General features: G+C 43.7%; 1 protein-coding gene across 2 annotated transcripts in view; it reads left to right on the forward strand.

Moving 5' to 3' along the window:
• Positions 1 to 905: 905 nt before the first annotated feature.
• The window catches only part of Colec12 (collectin subfamily member 12), a 177,951-nt gene continuing 156,156 nt past the window's right edge, over positions 906 to 22,700 (forward strand). For both annotated transcript variants that reach the window (XM_036205027.1, XM_036205026.1), the window contains exons 1-2: positions 906 to 1,071; positions 21,290 to 21,340. In XM_036205027.1, coding sequence (XP_036060920.1) covers positions 1,050 to 1,071; positions 21,290 to 21,340 — 73 coding nt within the window. In that variant the 5' untranslated portion in view covers positions 906 to 1,049. The remainder of the gene's footprint in view (positions 1,072 to 21,289; positions 21,341 to 22,700) is intronic.

Genomic DNA, 22,700 nt, shown 5'->3' on the forward strand with positions numbered 1-22,700 from the left:
TTTAGAGTGAAAAGTATGAGATATTTTGCACGTTATTTAATTTCTTGGTACCCTCTTTTACTAGAGTAAGTCTGCCCCTGCCTATAATGAACTAATCTAGAGCTACCAGGTCTAAGCAATCTAAGTCCCTTCAGTCCCTGCCCAATCAATGTTTTATTGCTTTTTAGTAAACTCGTGGATGAGAATGACAGTGTGTCATTTGAATGTCTGAGGACAGTTCCTCTGCCCCTCCCTCCCCACACACTAGGAGCTTATGTTGTTAGGTATTAAGGCAACTGTTGAAGGAACTTAGAAGTCTCTCATTCTAAGTCTCTTTTTGTGGTGCTCAAACAGGAGTAACCCCATAGTTGGGCGTGGGGACGTGGTAGGGTAACTTTTCCAGAAAAAAAAAAGCTGTTGTTTTTAGAAAAATTAAACAAAAAAAAATCCTGGAAGAGCCCATGGTTTTAATGTTGCAATCTTGTCCCGAGTTCAGTAGGGACAGTGTCTGTCTGGTAGTGATCTGGGGCTCTTAGTGAGACAGCGCTGTGGTACTTTGCAGCCAACTCCAACGTACACAGGCGTTTGCAAACTTGAATTTCTAGGACCTCGACGCTGTTTTGTCAAAGGATAGCCTTTCCCCGCTACCCCTATGGCCTCATTGCTCTCCAATTTTCCACTCAACAGATGGTCCACATTCTAGTAACAAGCCTAGCAAATAGCGTACACCACGAGGGTAAAGTGCAGGCCTCCTGGGAAAGGGGCTGTCCCAGTTTTTCCCTCGGGATGCAGTTCTGGCTAGAGGACGAGGGATCCGCCAGGGCACCGGGCAGTCCCCTATGGCTGGGAGCGCGGCCGAGGGCGGGGCAGAGGTTGCAGAGGGGCGTGGGCGCCGCCGGCCGGGCGGCCAGTGGGAGGGGCGCAAGGGGGAGCGGCGCCACCAGCCCCGGGTGAGCGGCGCACGGCGGCCTGGCGGCGGCAGAGTGAGGAGCTAAGCGCGAGGGCTGGAACGCGGACGGCTGCCATGGGCGTGCAGTGAGAGAAGTTGGTGCCACTTCTCCCGGCGGCGCATGTCCTGGGTCACCATGAAAGGTAAGGAGGCTGCGGACTTCCGGGCTCGTGGGAGGTTCCCGGAGGTGCACTTCAGGGGTGGGGGGTGGGGACGAGCGCCCTGGTTGCGCGCGGACTCGGGGGGCGCTGTGCGGCATAACCAGAGCCTTCAAGGCTGGGGTTGGGACTCGCCGCGGCGCTCGGTCTCCACAGAGTCGTTTGGAAGTCCGGAGTCCTTGTTTACGGATTTCAGTTTCCAACTTTGTAATTGAAAAAACATGCGGAGGAGAGCTAGGCATCATCATTCCTCCGGGTGGTTGGCCGCGCTTGCCACTCTCCTGGTGACTCTTCCGCGGCCACAGCAGTCGCAGTGCCACAGGCAGTTTTCCCGGGAGTCGGGATGTCCTCGGTGCGCGCGCCGCGCATCTGGCAATGATTAGGTGCCCGCGGAGTTCAGCTGGCACGGAAAGTGCGTTTGGCATCTTTCTCCATCGGATCCACTGACTGGAAAATAACTGCTCCCAGTTCCGCGTCCCTTCCCTGCGCCCGCCCTAGGGATAGTTGTCCCCGCGTGTGCCCAGTGGGTACCACAAATCTTGCTGGTATTAGTCCCTAGGTGGTATCCTCTAGGGGCGAGTTTATGGAAGTATCAGATGTTACTTTGCCTTTTAAAAGAATCTGGAGAGGACAGCCTTAGGGGGCAGCCTTCAGTGCACTGAAAACATGTGGATTTGTCAACAGAACCGTGATTTATGTGGGAGGTAAATAATTACAGTCTAGCCATCCGAGGGGGTCGTTAAAGAATGGTCGGGCGTGGTGTTTACGCAAGGCTGGGGTTCCGGGTTTGGGACTGGGGTAATACGTTTCTTTCCCAGCGTGGTTCTGGGCTGGGTGTGAAATGCCTTCGGAGTTTCCAGCTTCTCCAGGCCGCGCGCGTTGCGATCGATTGCTTTAGCTGAGGGGGGCGCTCCGGGAACCCCAGGAGCTTGGAAAGTAACTTTGCTCCGGAATGTTTCCCTGAGATGCAGTTGGTGCTGAACTACATGGAGATCCGGTCCTGTGACTTCAATCGCCTTCACTTGAGGGGACTCGGGACTCCCGCAAGGAACGGGACTGTATTCCAGGTGCTAAGAGACTTGTCCCAAGAATAGGATACTCAGAGCAGGCTACAGCTTTCTGCCTCGAGAACTTGAAAATACTGTGAACGTGCTTTCTCATCCCGCCTCCATTTTTTCTCGCCTTATTTACAACTTAGAAAATGTGCATGTTTCTTAGCTAGGGTTCCCCTACCCCCAAAAGCGGGAATTGAAATTAGATCCTCACCCACTGAATTACATCCGTTACTCCTCCCTGCTTTTTAGTTTAAGACAGGAAGACAGGATCTCACTAAATTGTTCAGACTGATCTAGAGCCGGCAAGGCAGTGAGTGAACTTGAGAACCTCCTGCCTCAGCCTCCAAGTAGCTGGGGTTACAGGTGTGCCATATGACTGACTTCCAAGACATTCTTTTTGCTCATTATTAAGTCTAGCAGTTTCTTAGCTCTTGGCAAGACAACACCCCCACCCCCCCCCCACCCCAGGCGCGCTCGGCTCGCTCTCATCAGTTCCAGCTTGGTGCAGTAATTGCAGTTTGGGTCTTAAGCAGGCTCAGCTCTGGAATGCAAAACACGACTACAGGTTTTAAACGCATTTTGGGTGAGACTTCGGAATCAGTGGAAGCCCCGGAGAAGGCACATGTTTTACCTCTTGTGGTCTGAGCCCATTAGCCCCCATCGCTTTCTGACTCTGTTAGGGAGACTGGATCCAGGGACTGGTGAATCTATATATATATATATATATATATATATATATATAGGCTAGCCATTTTGCAGGCCTGTTTTGCTTTAATTAATTGGTTAATTAATTAGGTCTAACTCTATAGCCCAAGCTGACTCTTGATCCTTTTATCTCAGCCCCTCCAGTGCTAAAATAACAGGTGTGTATGCCAGCATACCCAACTTGAAGACCTTATTTACTTAGTAGCAACAGGGTCTTATTATGTAGACCAGGCTGCTGTGGCTTCCAATCTGCCTCCCTTCACCTCCTGAATTCTGAGGTTACAGGTGCTGTGCCTGAGACACCAGGTCTGCTTAATTTTGATATTTTTCCTTACTGTATTTTTTGTCAATGCTGACGATTGAACTCAGCGCCCACGCACACCCCCCCCCCCAAATTATTCTGACACTTAGCCATAAGTAATTAACCTAACAATAGGATCCTTGGGATCTGATTATGCCATATGGTTAATTAATTTAACATCATTGGAATTTGATTTTTCTACTCGAGAGGTTGAGGAATGAGGATTGATATTAATTCCAGTGAGTACTTTGCTAGTCAGGACTGCTATTTTTTTTCTTAAATTTTCCTAAGTAATGAAAGTAGTAGGACTGTTGAATGCCTGCACTGTGATCAGTCTTCTGTAGTCACAGCTTCTACATCAGAAGTCTCAACTGAGGATTGAAAATAAATGAAAAAAATTGTGTCTGTGTTGAACATATACACACTTTTTATCTTCGTTGTTCCCTAAATGACACAGTGTAGCAACTATGTACAAAATATTGATTTTTTAAATTTTATTTTTTTATTCTTTATGTGCATTGGTGTTTGCCTGCATGTATGTCTGTGTGATGGTGTTAGATCTTGGAATTACAGACAGTTGTGAGCTGCCATGTGGATGCTGGAAACTGAACCCTGGTCCTCTGGAGGAGCTCTTAACTGCTGAGCCATCTCTCCAGCCCCACAAAATACTGATCTTGTATTAGGCATTGTAAGTCATTTAAAGTTAGTTTAAAGCATATGGAGGATGTATATTAGTTATAGAACAGTACTGTGCCTGTTTTGGTTTTTTTGTTGTTGTTTATTTGTTTTTGTTTTTTGTTTGTTTTGAGACAAGATCTCACTCTAGCACAAGTTGGCCTCATACTCAAATGATTCTCCTGCCTCAGGATTAAAGGTATGTCCCACCAATGCCTGGTGTATTTTTTTTTTTTTTTTTTATTGTGGTGTTAGGACCTGAACCCAGTACCTCCCACATTTTAAACCTGTCATTCAGCCACAACTCTGGCCTGGAGCCATTTTGTATTAGGATCATGAACACCCTGTAATTTGGTGCTCTTTGGGGTTTGATTCTTTGGAACCAGTCTCTGGCTACTGAGGAACTCATCTTTAGCATCCTTTAGTTAAAGCTGAAGCAAAGCTTTTTAGAAAATTCAGTTTTCTAATTCTGATGCTTAAACCTTGGTCATTATCTCTGCAGTAACCCCATTATGTATGGTCCCAATCTGCTAGGACCCAGAGTGCCACCTATCTGCTGCATTCAGCAAACATCTGTATCTGCTCTTGCCTCCATTCCTGAAGTAAAAGTACCAAAATAATGACATCATTCTGTATTTCCAGAAGAAAATCTCTTATTCCATGTCTGCCTTCTCCCAAGCTGAATAAAATATAGTTTGTTTTAGTTTATTTCCAATTTCATTTTCAATTATCTCATGACACCATAAATCTCATGACTTTGAATAGTCACATTCTTTAAGGAATGAATCTGACTCCTTTGGAGTTAGGTGTGTCATTACTAAATCACATTCCTGGTTCTGAATGTTCAGATATTGGTGAGTTTCAGAGCAGAATCACTGTTGCCTAAGAGACTAGTGAAAACAGCTAGCACCACATGGGACTACAGAGGTCCAAACCATGATTCTCATTTGTCAGAGGGAGGCAGTCAAAAGAGTGTTCAGGGTCTGGGATGTAGTCCAGCCAGTAAACTTTGCCTAGAATGCACAAAACTCTGGGTTTAATTTCCAGCAAAGCAAAACTGGGCATATGATGTCTCCCAAAGTAGAGGTAGAAGGATTTTTGAAAGTTCAAGGTCACCCTAAGTTACGCAGCCAGTTTGAGGCCAGCTTGGGCTACTGAAACCCTGTTGCAAAAAAAAAAAAAAAAAAGTTCAGTGGCAAATTTCTGTACATTTATTCATAAACATTTGTGAATAACTGTTTCTGCCACCCTCTGTTTTCTCCCACACCCAGTCAGCTTGCTTTCTCAGTGAATCTTGAAGGTTCTTGTACTGAGTGGGCTAAGCAAACCAGCTTGTAAGGGTAAACTTCGGGTGTTGCTACGCCAGTGACCCTGTTTTCTGCAGGGAAGTGGAAATGCATGGAAGCCTCTTTTCCTTAGCTGGTTTGGGCATCTGAGCTGCCATTCCTTTGCAGGGCTAATTTACAACTTAATTATGCATTTGACTTTTCATTAGTTTAGGGATACTTGGCATTCTTCAGCCTTGGTTTAATTATTGTTAAGTATAGATCTTCCCTGTGGTTTACCATACAATTTCCCAAGATTTCCACATTGTTCCCTGCACTAGCCCTTTATCATGGTGTGGCAGGAAAAGCTGCCACATGGTAGCTTTCCAGCTGGACTTTAACTGGGTGTCTAATTTTCTAAAAATGCTTATTCTCATTAAAATATTATTTCTAAACCTCTGATGCCAGGGTACACAGCCCTCAAAGTATTAGATTTCAGATGGGAAAACAGAGATTCAAATTTAATGACAGCTAAAGTAAGTTTAGGGCATCCCTCTTAGAGGCAGATCTGACACAAGGCTCGGGAGGAAGGGGTAAGGTCCCTGGAGAGGAAGCTTAGAGTGGTGGAAACCAGCCTTCCTGCCAGGCAGTGTGTTTCTTCACAAGACACAATCTGTCTCAGCTTCCAGAGACTTGGTGGTGGCTGTCATGTAGGAGAACAGGAAATAGGGTCTTGGGTTTGAAAATAAATGCCAAGGATAATGCCCTTTCTTATACATTTCTGGTGGGCCATGTAATATCTGCTATCCCCCAATTTTTGTTTTTGTTTTTGTTTTTTAAGTTTTTTGAGACAGAATTTCTCAGCCTTTGGCTGTCCTGGAACTTGCTCTGTAGACCAGACTGGCCTCAAACTCACACAGATCCACCTGCCTCTGTGCTGGGATTAAAGGCATTGGGCCACCAAATTTTGTTTAAACTAAATAAATAGTTTAAACAGGCTTTTCATTTTCCCTTTAGTAATACCTATCGTTTCTTGGACTCTTACCATGTCAGTAGTTGTTCTTTGTTGCTTTATTATTGTCAGGTAATTAATTATTCTCATTTATTATTTTCAGATAGGCAGACAGGCTCAGAGAGATGGCACATTGAGTCCAAGGGCCCCAGGTGGTCAGTGGAAATGAGGATTCATTCAAACTCACAGTCTGAATGCAGAATCCACACATCCTCTGTACACCTCTAGCCTAGAAATGCTATCGAAAGTATCCTCTTTCCCTTTCTGTTCACCCTCTCTTCCCCTTCAGCCTGCCTGCCTTCCTGCCTTCCTTCCTTCCTTCCTACTGCCTTCCTGCCTTTCTTCCTTTCTTCTTCTTCTTCTTTTTTTTTTTTTTAATATGGCACTGGGCATCAAACCTAGGGCTGCACATTTGTTAGCTAGTACTCTATACTCCTTTCTTCCTACTTTTTCTTTGGAGATAGAATCTTACTAAGTTGCTACACCTGTCCTTGTCCTCCTGCCTCAGCCTCCCAAGCAGCTGGGATTATAGGCCTGTGCAGTGCCAACACACCCAGCTCAAAAGTGTCCTTTTCACGGATGGATTTTAATTTTAATATTTTATTTCTTTCTTTTTTTCTTTTCTTTTTTGTTTTTTCAAGACAGGGTTTCTCTGTGTACCTCTGGCTCTCTTGAAACGTACGCTGTAGACCAACCAGGTTGGCCTTGAACTCACAGAGATCCCCCTGCCTCTGCCTCCCAAGTGCTGGGATTAAAGGCATTGGCCACCACTGCCTGGCCTTAACATTCTCTTTATTACATTTTTTATTTGTTGTGTGTGTGTCCATGTTGGAGACCACAATTCTATGTTTAAGAGTAGTGATTAAATATTTTTATGATAAATTCTTGAGCTATGAGAGTCTCCAGGACCCTGAGATCTTAAATGTGGAATTATTCATTTCTGCTTACCTTGGCTTTCAATGCTGTGTAATTAAGAATGTCCCTTAAGCAATCAGCAGAATTTTTACACGATTTTATATAGGTCAGCTCTTTGCTTCTACTTTATGGATCTTCAAGCACTGAACTCAGGTTGACAGGCTTAGTGGCCTTTACCCACTGAGCTGTCTCAGTGGCCCCTCAAAGGACAGATTTTAAAAGATTTGCAGGAGCTATGGACATTCTGTATAGAAACAGCTTCATTCTTTATTGCTGACAAAATAGTTTCACACCACACCATCTACCCAACACTTTCAATCAAGCAGTGATTTGATTTCTACTTAAACAGGTGTCATTTGAAGAGCCAAAACCAATATAGTACCCTGAAAAGACTCTTCTGATTGCTTAAGGGGCATTCATAATTACACAGCACTGAGCCAAGGTAAGTAGAAATGAGTAATTCCATATTTAAGGTCTTAGGGGTCCTAGAGACTATTGTAGCCCCAGAATTTATCATAAAAATATTTAATCACCACTCTTAAAAATAGAATTGTGGTATTCAACATGAAGGGAGGTTTTAATGAAGCACACTTACTAGAGTTGGTATTTTAATCATGACCTTTATGTTTCCTAAATGGCTTGACAGTATAACTAACTCAGTGTCTTAGGAAACAGCGCTCTTCACCTTAGAGGTTTGCCATTTGCCATCCTGTGTGAAAAGCAATTAGCACTTGGCTCTCCCTCAGTATGAGCATTTCTTTGAGCCTTCTTTCCTTAGGACAGTGCTGTTGGGAAACTGGCTTTTTATAAACAATTTATTATACAAGAGTTAAACCAACCTGTAGCTGGAGAGCTTCTCTCCAGGTCCCACCAAGCCCCTGAAGTCCCACAACCCACTGTAGATATGAGATCACTGAATCTACCCTGATAAAAAAGATAAAGAAATAATATGATAAATGGGTAGATCATTGAATCTACACTAAATAGAAAAAGGGAAAGATATAAAAATGACAAAAGGTAGATTACTGAAGCTGTTATGAAAAGAAAAAAGAGAATATGGATATGATCGGATAAAAAGGTCAATTATTGGATCTACATTTAAAAAGGAGCTACTTGTTTTACATAGGATAAGTAACAAAAATTTTTTTGCCTGAGTTTATCAAATGTTACTGGACTGGACATTGTTGTATATAATGGAGTTTTTCACCTGAATCTGTCAAATGTTAATGGACTAGGCATCATTAATGTAATCGTGACTGTATATTGTATATACTTATTGGATATGATTTTTCTTGTATTAGTTATAACCTTTTTTAAATTTTAGACAAAAAGGGGAAATGTGGTATTGTGTTCCCCACAATATTGTGCACCGAAATAAATTTATCTGGGGGGGGGGGTCAGAGAACAGACAGCCTCTAGAACAGAGCCAGAAATGGTGGCTAGAAAACGGGTCAGAGCAAGCCATAGCAGAAGTTGGGCAGTGGTGGTGCACGCCTTTAATCCCAGCACTTGGGAGGCAGAGCCAGGTGGATCTCTGTGTGTTCAAGGCCACTTTAGAAACAGCTAAGCATGGTGACCCACGCCTTTAATCCCAGGGAGTGATGCAGAAAGTAGAAAGATATATAAGGCGTGAAAACCAGGCACCAGAGTAAGTTAAGCATTTAGTTAGTTAAGCATTTGGCTGGTTTAGCATTCAGGTTTTGGAGCAGCATGGTTCAGCTGAGAACCATTGGGATGAGGACACAGAAGCTTGCAGTCTGAGGAAATAAGACCAGCTGAGGAACTGGCAAGGTGGCTTGTTCTGCTTCTCTGATCTTCCAGCATTCACCCCAATAACTGGCCTCGGGTTTGATTTCATTAATAAGAACCTTTAAGATTCATGCTACAACCCACTTATAATCACTCAGACGCTTATATTACTTATAAACTGTATGGCCATAGCAGGCTTCTTATTATCTACTTCTTCTATCTTAAATTAACCCATTTCTATTAATCTATAAGTTGCCAAGTGGCTCGTGGCTTACTGGTACCTTACATCTCGCTTGTCATGGCAGCGGCTGGCAGGTCTCTCTGCCTCAACCTTCCATTTCCCAGAATTCTCCTCTCCTTGTCCCACCTATACTTCCTATCTGGCTACTGGTCAATCAGCATTTTATTTATACAGAGCGATATCCACAGCACTAACCAACTTGAAAGTAGATAATACATGCTTTAAAAGGTTACCAGTTCACAAAATATAATTATGCTGAGTGAACCTAAGAGTTGAACCTGACAATTTTTGCATGGTCACAAGAGTGGGGACTCAGAAATCAGAGTGCCTGATGACCACAGGATAAATATTTAACCGTCTAGGGCCTCAATTTTCTTGTGAAATGAGATCAGTAATGACCGTCTGCCTGAAAGAGCTGTTTTGAAGATGAAGTGTGTCAATATAAATCAGTTGTTCAGAATAGTGTCTAGTGTTCAAAACTCAACTCTTGTAGTCACTATAATAATATAAGACTATATTATTATAATCTTCAGGCAGTTATTTAATTCCCAGTTATGAAATATTTATGTTAATTTAATCAAGTGATACAGCTAGGACCTTGAAGGCAGTCCTCAGTTTTTGCAATTAAAGTAATTTCAAATTACAAGTGTGGAAGCTGCCCTGGGGTGGGGTGAGTTGCCTGTCTTGGGGAGCTGTGTTTACTGGGCCCTGTCCGGCTGCAGCAGCTCTTTCCACTGTCATTCTGGGGTGGTGTCAGAATTGGCCCTGCCCAAATTCATGGTCACACAAGGATTTCCCTCCCTGCCAAAATAGTGGTAGGAAATACATTTAATTTACCCAAGAACCAAAGTTTTCCATGGGTCTGATGATGATGACAGAATATATTTTTTTTAAGTTTTAAATTTCCTTCCTCCCTCCCTCCCTCCCTCCCTCCCTCTCTCACTCTCTCACTCTGCCTCCCTCCCTCCCTCCCTCCCTCCCTCCCTCCCTCCCTCTCTCACTCTCTCACTCTGCCTCCCTCCCTCCCTTTCTCTCTCTCTGCCTCCCTCCCTCCCTCCCTTCCTTTGTGTGACATGCATGCCATGGCACACATGTGGAAATCAGGGCAACTTGTGGGATTCAGTTTTCTCTTTCTACAGAATGAGTAGTGCTTAGTGAACCCAAGAGTTGAACCTGACAGTTTTAGAACTCAGGTTGTCAGGCTCGGTGATAGGTGCCTTTATCCACTTAGTTGTCTCATTGGCCTGATGTCAGAATGTTTTTAAAGACATGTGTCTTAATCCAGTGTCCAGTTTTATCCCTTCTGTCTTTATTACTTTTCTACTGCAGTGACAAAGCACCATGGCAAAGGCAAATGATAAGCTTTTACTTGGGAGGTAGAGGCAGGTAGAGAGAGATCTCCGAGTTCAAGGCCAGGCTGGTCTACAGAGCTAGTGCTAGGACAGCCAAGGCTACACAGAGAAGCCTTTCTTACAAAAACCAAAAGCAAGCAAACAAACAAAAAACCCAAAAGACAAAACAAAAACAACAACAACAACAAACTCTATCTTGTTTCTGTTTATTATTTATAATGGAGCTACCATGTCTTAACTGGTTTTCAGTTTTTGTTGTTTGTTGTTGCTGGTGGTACTTGGGATCAAACTGAGGAGCTTGCAGCATGCTGGGAAAAGCTCTATCACTGAGCTACACTCCTAGTCCTCCCCCCCCCCTTTTTTTTTTTGCTTGAATATATATTTGGTGTGTGTTTTCAATGCAAGGCACAATAGAAACATCATATACTATGACTGACACTTATCTCCAAGGAACTTGCAGGCCAGTGGGCAAGATTAAGACAATGCATGAGCAACTGGAATTATGGGTAGGTAGCAGGTAGAACATGCTTAAGGTGAGGAAGAGGTAGTCAGGTTGGGGACAGGATATTTTCTTTTGAACTGATTTATTATTTTGGATTCTATTATATTTCAGGTTATTCTACTAGGGTATGTCTCTGTTGGTTGGTTTAGAACTTGACAGGATTTGGAATTATTTATAAGACATAGTTTTGGAAGAATTTGTGAGGAAGTTTCCCAAAAGGTTTAACTGAGTAGGGAGACCTACCCTGCATGTCCTGGTACTGTTGCATGGGCTAGGGAAATGAACTGAATAAAAAGAAGGAAAAAGATCTGGGCATAGTAACACACACCTTTAACCCCAGCACTGGAAGGTAGAGGCAGACAGATCTCTGTTAGTTCAAGGCCACTCTGGTTTACTAGTGAGTTCCAGGACAGCCAGGGCTACTTAGAGAGACCCAGTCTGGAAAAAACCAAACCAAACCAAAAAAATAAATAAAAAGGAGAAAGCACGCTGAGTGCCAGATTCCACCCTTTGGTGTTTCCTGCGGGTGTGTGACCAGCTGCCACAACTGGAGCAGTTCCCACTGCTGTACCTTCCCACCATGGTGGACTGCACCCTCAGACAGACCCACTGAAGTAAATGTCTGAAAAGAGAAACAGAGGGCATAACTGGACCACTGTGAAATCAAATGTGATTTCTAGGCAAAAGGAGATCAAATTCAAAGTTACCCGAGGTCCTGGTGACACAAGGATTGTGACCCCAATTCCTAGGCTGAGGGAGGAGGATCACAAGTTCAAGACCAACCTGGGCAACTTAGTCAAAAGGACTGAGCTACATCCCACTGGTAAAGTGATAATAAGAGGAATTGTGAACAGTTCCCCTCTGCCAAGAGTCTCTTTGGTCATTATTTAGAATATTGCTTTAATATAATTTTAAATAACCTAAACTTTAATTTCAAAACAAAAATAAGTACTTTTGGCAAGCAGTATTCTTTAAAAATATTTTTTGATAATTTGATACATAAATATTTATACAATTTCTACTTTACTCTTCCAGCTTCTCTCACATCCTCCTACCCCCTCTCAAATTCTTAGCATCTTCTTTAATTATTATTGTTACACACACACACACACACCATACACAATACTCCATGTAGTGCTGCTCATATGGAAATATGTGTAGGCCTGGGATAGCCTAACAGGTGACTCATCCCTGGAGAAATTGATTTTTCGTTTCTCAATAGCCATTGATTACCTGTAGCTCTTAAACTAGGGATGGGGCCCTGTGAAAATTTCCACATCTATGTCACCTGGTGTTGTCATTGTTCAGATCTTGTTTAAGCAGCCATGTTGCTGAGATTTCATGGGCGCAGCTTTCCTGCCTCGTCACAGCAGACATCCTGGTCCTCTCATCTTGCACTCTCTCCACCTCCTCTTCGGTGATGTTTCTAGTAGATGGAGGGCTGGGCCCCCAGAGTCACTTATTCTCTGTATTTTGACCAGTTGTGGATCTCTGTAATTGTACCTGTCACCATAAAAAGAAACTTCTTTGAGTGGCGAGAGCTACACTGACATGTGGGCGTAAGGATAAGTATTTAGAATATACTTAGACATTACATTGGTTTAGGAAAATGGCAGTAGTAGGTTCTCCTTCAGAGTCTTTGAACACTCCATCTATAGGTATTTGGTTAGGTTTATAGGACCAGGCATTAATTCCCTCCTACTGAGAAGACCCCAAGTCCAATTAGTCAACTGTTGGTTACCTCTGAGATAAAAATGCCAGCTTGTCACCACTGAGACTGTCTTACTGGGCCATTCTTCGTTGTGTATTGTAGGCTGCACAAGGGAGTGGGGCAACTGATTGCTTGTCTCTCTGGAATGCTTATGTAGCACCTTCAGATACTATACTAGTCAGAAATCCCTAGAGGAATAGAACTTTTAGAATATATATGGAATTTATTAGAATGGCTTATAGACTGTAAACTAGCTAGTTCAACAATGGCTGTCTACCAGGGGAAGGTCCAAGAATCCAGTAGTTCAGTGTATGAGACTAGATGTTTCAGTTGATCTTCAGTATATACCAGAATTCCAAACAAGTGGGAACTAATACCAATGAAAAAATGAACTTGCCAGCAAGAGCAAAAACAAGCAAAGAGAACAAGCTTCCTTCTCCCATGTCCTTTATATTATAGGCTGCCAGCAGAAAGTATGGCCCAGATTAGAGTGGATCTTCCTACTTCAAAAGATCAATATTAAAAGATCAATTATTAATAATAATAAAAATTATTAAAAATAATTAAAAGAAAAAAATCCTCACAGGTATACTCAGCTGCTTGTGTTTTAGTCAATTCCAGATGTAGTCAAGTTGACAACTAAGAATAGCCATCACAGATACTACTGGAGCTAGTCCTCAGGGAGGAAGCTTCCAGGTTAGTTCCAGCTCCATTCTCCCAAGTCCTGTGTCTGAAGTGTGTGGTGTCTTTAGCAATTGGGTCTTACCCCCGAGTTCTTAGACGCAACCAAAGGCAGTGGCAGTAATCTGTATTATTTTGGGAGTCTCCTGAACCTACCTGACTAACAAATCAAAGGAAGTTTCCCATGCAAAGCACTGGGGTTCTTGTCAGGTAGCCAATGGCCCCTGAGGGAAAGCATCGTCACCCTATGTAGTGTATATAACTCCCTGCATATATGGATGGATGGATGTATACACACATACACATGCACATACACAATACAGACATATATACACACATATATAAACCCATATATGTATTTCTAAGCAGAGGCTATAGCTCAGAGGTAAGAGTATTTGCTCTAGGCTCAATCCTCAGCACTGGGGGAAAAGACAGAAGCTAAGTCATGGACAGAAATTTCAGGACATAGTAATATAGCTTTTCAGTTTGTTTTTGGTGCTAAGAATCAAATCCAAGGCCTTATACATACAAAGCCTGTTTTCTAGCACTGAGCCACATCTATAGCCCATATACCTTTGATTATTGCCAACTACCTCTTTTGTTGTTGGGTTTTTTGGTGGGGGTTTTGTTTGTTTGTTTGTAGGCAGGGTCTCCTGTCACCTCTGGTGGCCTCTGACTCACTATGTTCCCAAAGATGACCTTGAATGCCCAATCCTCCTACCTCCACCTCCCAAGTTCCTTAACTATTGTCTGCCCTCAGAGCCTACTGATAAATTTTATCAGCTGCTTAGCTAGCAAATAGGGTCAAACTGGTGACTGGGTTAGGTATCTAGGAACTTTGGGAGGGGGAAGAAAATGCAAAGGCTGATGGAGCTTGTAACTGTTGGGACAAACAAGGCTAGAGTATAAAAGCCATAGGAAAGAGAATGAGTAGTTTGTACTTCTAGTAATGGGACATTCTAGAGGGCAAAAGTTAAGATGAGGTCCTAAATTACTTAAGTTTCAATTAAGATAAGTAGCCCAATTTGACCTGGTTGTACAGTCCTGTAATTCCATCTTCTTAGGACGCTGAGGCAAGAGAATCACATGTTCAAGGCCAACCTGGGCTACAGAATGAGTTCAAGGCCAGCCTGAGTACTAGTAACACCCTGTCTAAAAATAAAACGCAGAAAGCAGGAAGGGATATAGCTTAGTAGAAGAGCACTTACTTAGCACACACTGGGCTTTGGTTGGATCCCCAGGACCACAAACAGCTTATCTTATGTGCAGCATTATATTCTGTTCTCAGACCTCTCACTCACTCCTTTTGTCCTCAGTTGTCTTTGTAGTACAGAGCCCACAAAGGTGATACACAAAAGCTGGCTAATCTTTGCAGCCTAACCTCTGAAATCTTGCATGCTGTTCTCTGAAATCTACTTGTTTTATTCGCTCACTTTCTGTCCCTAGAGGAAGCAGTTTTGCATTCCCACAGACCCCACCTCCACCCCCATAACTGTGATGTGTTGCCTTGCTATCCAGGGTCAGTTAAGGACAGCCTAGAACCTATGAAACCTTGAGACCTCTGCAGCTCTGATCAGCTTGGAACTCTCTACATAGACCTGGCTGGCCTTGCATTTGCAGTGGCTTTTCTTCATTTGCTTCCTGGGTGTTGGGTACAAGTATATAGCCACATATAGCTCACCTTCTTTCTTTTTTGTTTTTAATTTATGTGTTTGTGCATCTGTGTGTGTGTTTGTGCACATGAATACAGTTCCTAATGAGGCCAGAAGAGGGCATAAGATTCTCCCACCCTGGAGTTACCAAACTCTGGTCCTCAAAAGCAAATACTTAACTTTAGCATTTGCTAAATATATTTTTTTGAGCTGGGGATCGAACCCAGGGCCTTGCGCTACTTAGCTAAATCCCCAACCCGCATTTGCTAAATATTAAAGGAGGAAAAAAGAATTCTAGAGTCAACTTTTAAAAACATGGAAGGAGACAAAGTTAAACAACCTCCTGTTTCCCAACCCCAGGCCCCAGCCTTGGGATCTAGCAAGTGCCATTTTCAAACCCCTTTCCCTCTCAAAAAACAAAAACAAACATGGAAAGACTGATTTAAGACACTTCTGTACAAAGACTTTTCTTGATAATTGCAGTTAGAAGTTATTACAGTACTTTATGGGACTTTTCATGTCTCATACTATTATTGTTAGTTATTTTGGCGCTCTTACCCTGCGAGAAAACGTCCCGAACATGACAAGACCACAGAAGAGTTTTTATTAAAAGAGGATAGAAGGCGTGACAGGCCTGTGGGAAACACGAACGTGGTCAAGAGAAAAGGAAGAGAGGAGAAGAGGAGACCGGTGAAAGAGTGGGCCACGCATATGTACAGGAACGCTTGTGGCTACTTCACGCATGCGTGAAGATTACAGGGCCGTGCGTGCTTTATGCAGCCATGCAAAGCCATGGAGTCCTAGTATGCGAGATGTTTTAACCCGGAAATGGCTATTTTGAACCGGAAATAACTAGGCGGTCCGCTGGGAAAGCCCAACCGTGTGGGCATGGTATGACTTCCTATCAATTATCTTTCAACTTTTGGAGTCGGATGAGGTAAACAGTTGTTGTAATGATAGTGAATCCTTTTAGGATGAGAGTTAAGACCAGAAGCAGAATGCCCTACTTGAGCTGAAATGTGGGTGGGTCTTTTGTTGCTTTTGTTTCCTCCAGCCCCTCACTGCATCGTGTAGCCTCTCAGTGATTCCTTTGGCCCCTCACTGGATCCTCCAGCCCCTCACCACTGCATCCCGCAACCCCTTAATTGTTCCTTCAGTCCCTGATCACGTGCTTCAGCCCCTCACTCTGTCCTTCAGCTTCTCACCATATCCTTTGGCCTCTTACTGTTCCCTTCAGCCTCTACTGCTTCTGTCAACCCCTTCATGGCTTCCTTTAGCCGCGCCTCCCCCCTCCCGCTGTGGATATCACTCTGTATAAATAAAATGCTGTTTGGCCAGTGGCCAGGCAGGAAGTATAGGCAGGACAAGAGAGAAGAGAAGTCTGGGAAGTGGAAGGCTGGGGCAGGAGAGACATTGCCAGCTGCCACCATGACAAGAAAGAGACAAGGTACTGGTAAACCACGAGCCACATGGCAAAGTATAGATTAATAGAAATGGGTTAATTTAAGATAAAAGAAGTAGATAACAAGAAGCCTGCTATGGCCATACAGTTTATAAGTAATATAAGTCTCTGTGTGCTTACTTGGTTGGGTCTGAGTGACTCTGGGACTGGCGGGTGAGAGAGATTTGTCCTGACTGTGGGCCAGGCAGGAAAACTCTAACCACACCCCCCTTCCTTCATCCCCCCACTGCTTCCTTCATCCCCTGACTGCTTCCTTCATCCCCCCACTGCTTCCTTCATCCCCCCCACTGCTTCCTTCATCCCCCGACTGGTTCCTTCATCCCCCGACTGGTTCCTTCATCCCCCCACTGCTTCCTTCATCCCCCGACTGCTTCCTTCATCCCCACCACTGCTTCCTTCATCCCCCCACTGCTTCCTTCATCCCCCGACTGCTTCCTTCATCCCCCCACTGCTACCTTCATCCCCCCACTGCTTCCTTCATCCCCCCACTGCTTCCTTCATCCCCACCACTGCTTCCTTCATCCCCACCACTGCTTCCTTCATCCCCACCACTGCTTCCTTCATCCCCTTACTGCTTCCTTCATCCCCCCACTGCTTCCTTCATCCCCCCACTGCTTCCTTCATCCCCACCACTGCTTCCTTCATCCCCACCACTGCTTTCTTCATCCTCTCCTCCCCGCTTCCTTTAGCCCCGGACTGCTTCCTTCAAGCCCTTTCTGTCTTTCAGTCCCTTACTACATTCTTTGGCCCTTCACTGTACCCAGTGTATTAACTTGAAGGAGAACTGAACACATTGATAACAAAAACTGTGAGAAATTGAGGTTCTCAGTGATATTTCAGGAAAGAGGAGTCTTGCTAAAACAGGACTGTTTCCCTGGAATGAGAAGTTTCCAACAAGGAACAGCAGACAGATAGCACGAGTAGACATGAGAAGCCGTGGTGAGAAACAAAAGGGTCCAACTGGAAGAGTGAAGCCCTTTACTGTTGGGGTAGGGGCAGTGTTAACCTGTAGTTGTGTTTTCACTGTGAAATCTTAGGTCATGTTTCTTTTTTTGTTTTTTTGTTTTGTTTTGTTTTGTTTTGTTTTTTGGTTTTTTGAGACAGGGTTTCTCTGTGTAGCTTTGCGCCTTTCCTGGAACTCACTTGGTAGACCAGGCTGGCCTCAAACTCACAGAGCTCCACCTGGCTCTGCCTCCCGAGTACTGGGATTAAAGGCATGCGCCACCACCATCCGGCTTAGTCATGTTTCTTTGCTCTACAGTGTCTGAGTGTTGATGCAGAGTGGACCTTGTGCCAGAAGGCCTGCAACTGGCTGTGGGAGCTGTGTGACATCATTACTACCTTTTTACCTAGTTGACTATGCTCTAGGCATGTGCAGTCAGCCTTTCATGGCCTTACATTCTGCATCGTTGGTTTCTACCAAGGATAGATTGAAATATCAGACAAAAGTTGCATCTGTTTGGAACAGATTCTGACCTCTCTCTTGTCACCTTTCCCTAAATTCTACAGGGAGGCAACTATGTACATAACATTTGTGTAGTATTAAGTATTAAAGTCATCTAGAGATGATTTGAAGTGTTTAAGGATGTGTGTAGGTTATATGCAAATTCTACACCATTTTATAGAATAGAGTCATATTTATAGATACCCACAGGATACCGAGAGACTTTATTTTATGATTTATTTTATTTGATGTGTATGAGTGTCTGTCTACATATATGTGCATATGTATACCATGTGTATGCCTGGTGCCTGCAAAAACCAGAAGAGAGTTCTGATTCCTTAGAACTGGAGTTGCAGATTTTTATGAGCCACCATGTGAGTGCTGACAACTGAACCAGGGTCTCTTAACTGCTGAACTATCTCTCTTCCCCTGTCCAACTGTTTGTCTGTCTTTGTTTTGAGACAGGCTATTGAGTAGTACAGGCTTTTCCCGAGTTACTAATTTTTCTGCTCCTGCCTCCCAGATTCTGGAATTACAGACATCTATCACTGCATCCAAGTACAACTTTATTGAATAAACAAATTAATGAATGGCTTTCTAAGTAGAAGCAATAGATACGGCTCCCTCTTTGAGAAGAAACCAGTGCTCAAAGGTTGATATACAAGATTACTGAGTCAAGATAGTCTTGGTCAATTAACCAGTCATGGCTCAGGGACAAAGACCCTGTACTGTTTGTTGACAGCCTGTGAGGAAAGAGCTAAAGTGATAAGCCTTGATGTAGGTAGACTCCTTTGGTTATAAATACTTGGCTCTTAGATTTCAAATAAAATTTCCTAGCCTAGGTAATAAGTGGACACAGTAACATGTTCAAATGCCATCTCACCTAGGTATCTATAAACACATCATAACAAAGCATTCCTCTGAGTTGATTCAGTGTGTTTGAATTGAGCTATATCTCAGTTCCCAGGAATTCTGCAGTACTCAGATACATTCTGGTTGTGTCCTGCTAGGGTTGAAGAAGGCTGTCATAGGAGCTTTCTCTCTTCCCTCATGAGACACCTTGAAAGCTAGTCACCATCTTGAATGAAGGACGCTGACTTATTTAGTAAGCTGGGCACTGCAACCTCTGCTGTATCAGTGCCTTGAGCTGAGCTGCCCATAGAAAATGCTCAGTGTGAGGTAATAATGTTGGCCAACTCGAGAACAAAGAGCCCCAGCTTCAGATTATTGGACTTGATAATGGTGAAAAAGAGATACGTATTCAACAGAAGCTATACTTTAAATTTATTTATTCATTTTGTGTGTACCTGCATATAAATGTGTGTGTGTGTGTGTGTGTGTGTGTGTGTGTGTATTTGGAAGCTAGAGGTCATCATGAATATTGTTCCTTGGCTTCTTTCTACCTTTTTGTGTGATGTCTCTCTCTATGCTGGAGCTCATTGAGTAGGTTGGCCAGTGAGCTCCCATCTCTTCTTCAGTAGTACTGGGATTGGGATTCCAAATATGTGTCCCCACACCTGGCTTTTTTTTGGGGGGAGGGGGGAAGGATTATTGAGACAGGGTTTCTCTGTGTAGTTTTGGTGCCTGTCCTGGATCTCATTCTATAGACCAGGCTGGCCTCGAACTCACAGAGATCTGCCTGGCTCTGCCTTGGCTTTTTTAAAATGTGAGTTCTGGGTCTTGAACTCAGATCTTCATGCTTAGGCAAGTATTTGACCAACTGAGCTATTTCTCCAGCCCCAGAAACTGCATTCTAATTTTGACTTTGGTTTTTTTTTTTTTTTTTTTTTTTTTTCTCCTAAGAAAATGTGCAGTATAGTCCTTTTGGTGATGCTGGGCATCACCATTAGCCCTATCATCACAAGGAAAACAGTCAATACAGTGTGCTGAATTATAGGACTTGTAAGCCACCAGTGTAGGTACTGGAAATTAAGCTTGGTCTTTGGTCTGATGATGTTGGGTTGTTTCCTCCTGACTATATCCAGCATAGGATATCTTTTTTTTTTTTTTTTTTTTTTAAGATTTTTTTTATTTGTTATGTATACAGCATGTATGACTGCAGGCCAGAAGAGGGCACCAGATCTCATTACAGATGGTTGTGAGCCACTATGTGGTTGCTGGGAATTGAACTCAGGCCCTCTTAACCTCTGAGCCATCTCTCCAGCTCCTAGCATAGGACATCTTAAACTTACAATAATTTTAACACATGATGAATTTAGGATATAGCCCCATTTGTTGTAAATAGAGGAGTGTGTATTTGATCAGGGCTTCTGGAAATGACCTGACCTGACACTGTCTGCACAGACCCATTGTGCATCTCTATGTGTGGTAGAAACACACAGTGAGCAGCGCTTAGTCCCTGAGTGAGAGCTCTTATCATGATTGAGTTTTCAGATGACTTGATGCCTCTTGGTACGAAGCCTGGCTGATATATTCTCTTGCCACCACTGTGATTCTGTATCTAGAAATTTCACAGACACACTGCCTATTGACAGACTGGAACCATCAGTTATCTCAGTTATCTTACAGAGAAGTGGGTTTCAAGAGCAATCCCCGGGATTCTTAGATGCTGGAGGAGCATCTAAAGTAGGAATATCTAAAGGGGACAGCTTGAACAGATAGCTTAGATTGTAGCTAGAGTTTTCCTGCCTGGCCCAGTCAGGACAAATCTCTCTTACCCACCAGTCCCACAGTCGCTCAGACCCAACCAAGAAAGCACACATAAACTTACATTGTTTACAAACTGTATGGCTGTGGCAGGCTTCTTGTTATCAACTTCTTCTATCTTAAATTAACCCATTTCTGTTAGTCTATACTTTGCCACATGGCTTGTGGCTTACCGGTGTCTTTACATGTTGCTTTTCATGGCGGCAGCTGGCGGTGTCTCTCCCCAGCCTTCTACTTCCCAGAATTCTCTTCTCTCTTGTCTCGCCTATACTTCCTGCCTGGCCACTGGCCAATCAGAACTTTATTTACACAGAGCGATATCCACAGTTGGTTAATTCTGCCATTCATTCACTAACATTAAGCCTCTGCTCTTCTACAAACCCCATTCTAAGCAATGGTGGCATATTTATGTCAGTCTAGATAGGAAGCACAATGACAACAGGGAACACACATGTGCACATATATGTACATATGTAAACAAATGAGGATGATATCAGAGAGTAATCTGAAATGAACGGGTGTGACAGAGAGAGGTTGAGTGGTCCAGGAATGCACCTTCAAGAGTCACAGTTAGCTAGGGCCTGGATTGGAAGGAATTATTAAGAAGGAAAAGCCCCTAAACAGTGCAGAGGGATAATGATCCTCCTCATAAGGCTGGGAGAAGTCCTGGAGCAGAAGGGAAGCCATTGTGATAAACATCTCAAGGGAAGGGAAGGGAACATATTGTTGGTTGGGGTCAGGTCAGTCACATCCTATCCCAACTGTGTATGCCTATGCTCCTGTCAGGGCTAACATTTTGTGTTTCCTTCTGCAGACGACTTCGCAGAGGAAGAGGAGGTGCAGTCCTTCGGTTACAAGAGGTTTGGTGAGTCCTGACAAAGCTCAGTTCCTTTTCCTCACTCAGTCTAGGACACAGTAACAGACTCTTAGTGTGCAGAAACAAAACTTTGACAAGTAAACATTTGGGACTTTGAAGTCCAATTGTGGTTCAAAATTGAGCTCCTATGTGACAGGTGGATGTAAAACTCTGAGGGTTTGTGGAACAAGAGCTGCATCCAAGCAAAGGGAAGCAATGTGACATTTATGTGTCTGCTGAATACAGACTGCAGACATCTCAGCTGCCAAATCCATTGGGAAAGGGAAATATGTGACCAGAAAGGAGCAGAGCACATGGAAAGTCCTTCTATGGTATTCACAAACCAGCTCTTCCTGTGTCTTGCCTGTTCCCAGGCCTTAGGCTCATAACTTAGTATTAGATGAATGGGAGGGGACTTCTTCCAGGGACCCAACTGTGTAAGTGTACTGTGGAAGTCGTGGCCCCCCAAGGTATCAGCATCTGCATCCCTGAAACCTGAATGGTTACATGGCAAAAAAAGACAAGCCATGATTGGACTGAAGTTTGGGATTGGGAGATTATCCTGGGTTACACACTGGCCTTAACTACCATGAAGTGTCCTTATGATAAGGAGACACATGATGAATTTGACCCTGGAGAGGTCTGTCCCACTGACTGAAGCAGGATTCTGGTAGCTTCTAGATGCTTAAGAAGGCAAGGAGGGGAATGGATTCTTCCTCCAGAGCTTCCAGAGTGAGAACAGTCTATTCGACCCCTTTATTTGAGCCAGCTGAAGCTGACTTCAGACTTTGACCCCCAGGACTGTAAGAGGGGAAATGTGTGGTGTTCAAGGCTCCCTGTTTGTAGGAATCTGTTACAGCAGCCACAGGGAATTAGCACTCACCCTCTGTCTCCCCACTGCTGCACTGTGATCTCTGCTGTGGTCACAGAGCTTGAGTTTGTGCCTCAAGCCAGGGCCAGCCACCTGTTCTCAATAAGCAATTAAGAAGAGTCAAAGCAAAAAGAGAAAGGAGTAAAGTGCAGCCACATTGAGGACAAAGAGATCTTAGAGAGCCTCCAACACCTTAAGTCCTCCTTCAGTGTCCTGAAATAGAAAGCCAAGGATATGCGCATCTAAGTAGTCCCAGCTAAAATGTGGTCCCGCCCACATTGACCTATCGTTAGGACCATATGAAATCTCTTCCTTTCCTCTGGCAGATGTCCTTTTCTTCTCCCAGCATGAGTGAGATTCCTGAGTGAATTCCCATTTCTTTGGGCTTCATTATTTTAATAGTCTGATAGATGGACAGAGAGAGACATAGACAGGGACAAGTGGATCTTTAGAATATCTTTATTTCTGCCAGGCCTGTTACAATCCCCCCACTCTTTA

The sequence above is a fragment of the Onychomys torridus genome, chromosome 13, assembly GCF_903995425.1.
Source record: "Onychomys torridus chromosome 13, mOncTor1.1, whole genome shotgun sequence".
Classification (NCBI taxonomy): domain Eukaryota; kingdom Metazoa; phylum Chordata; class Mammalia; order Rodentia; family Cricetidae; genus Onychomys; species Onychomys torridus.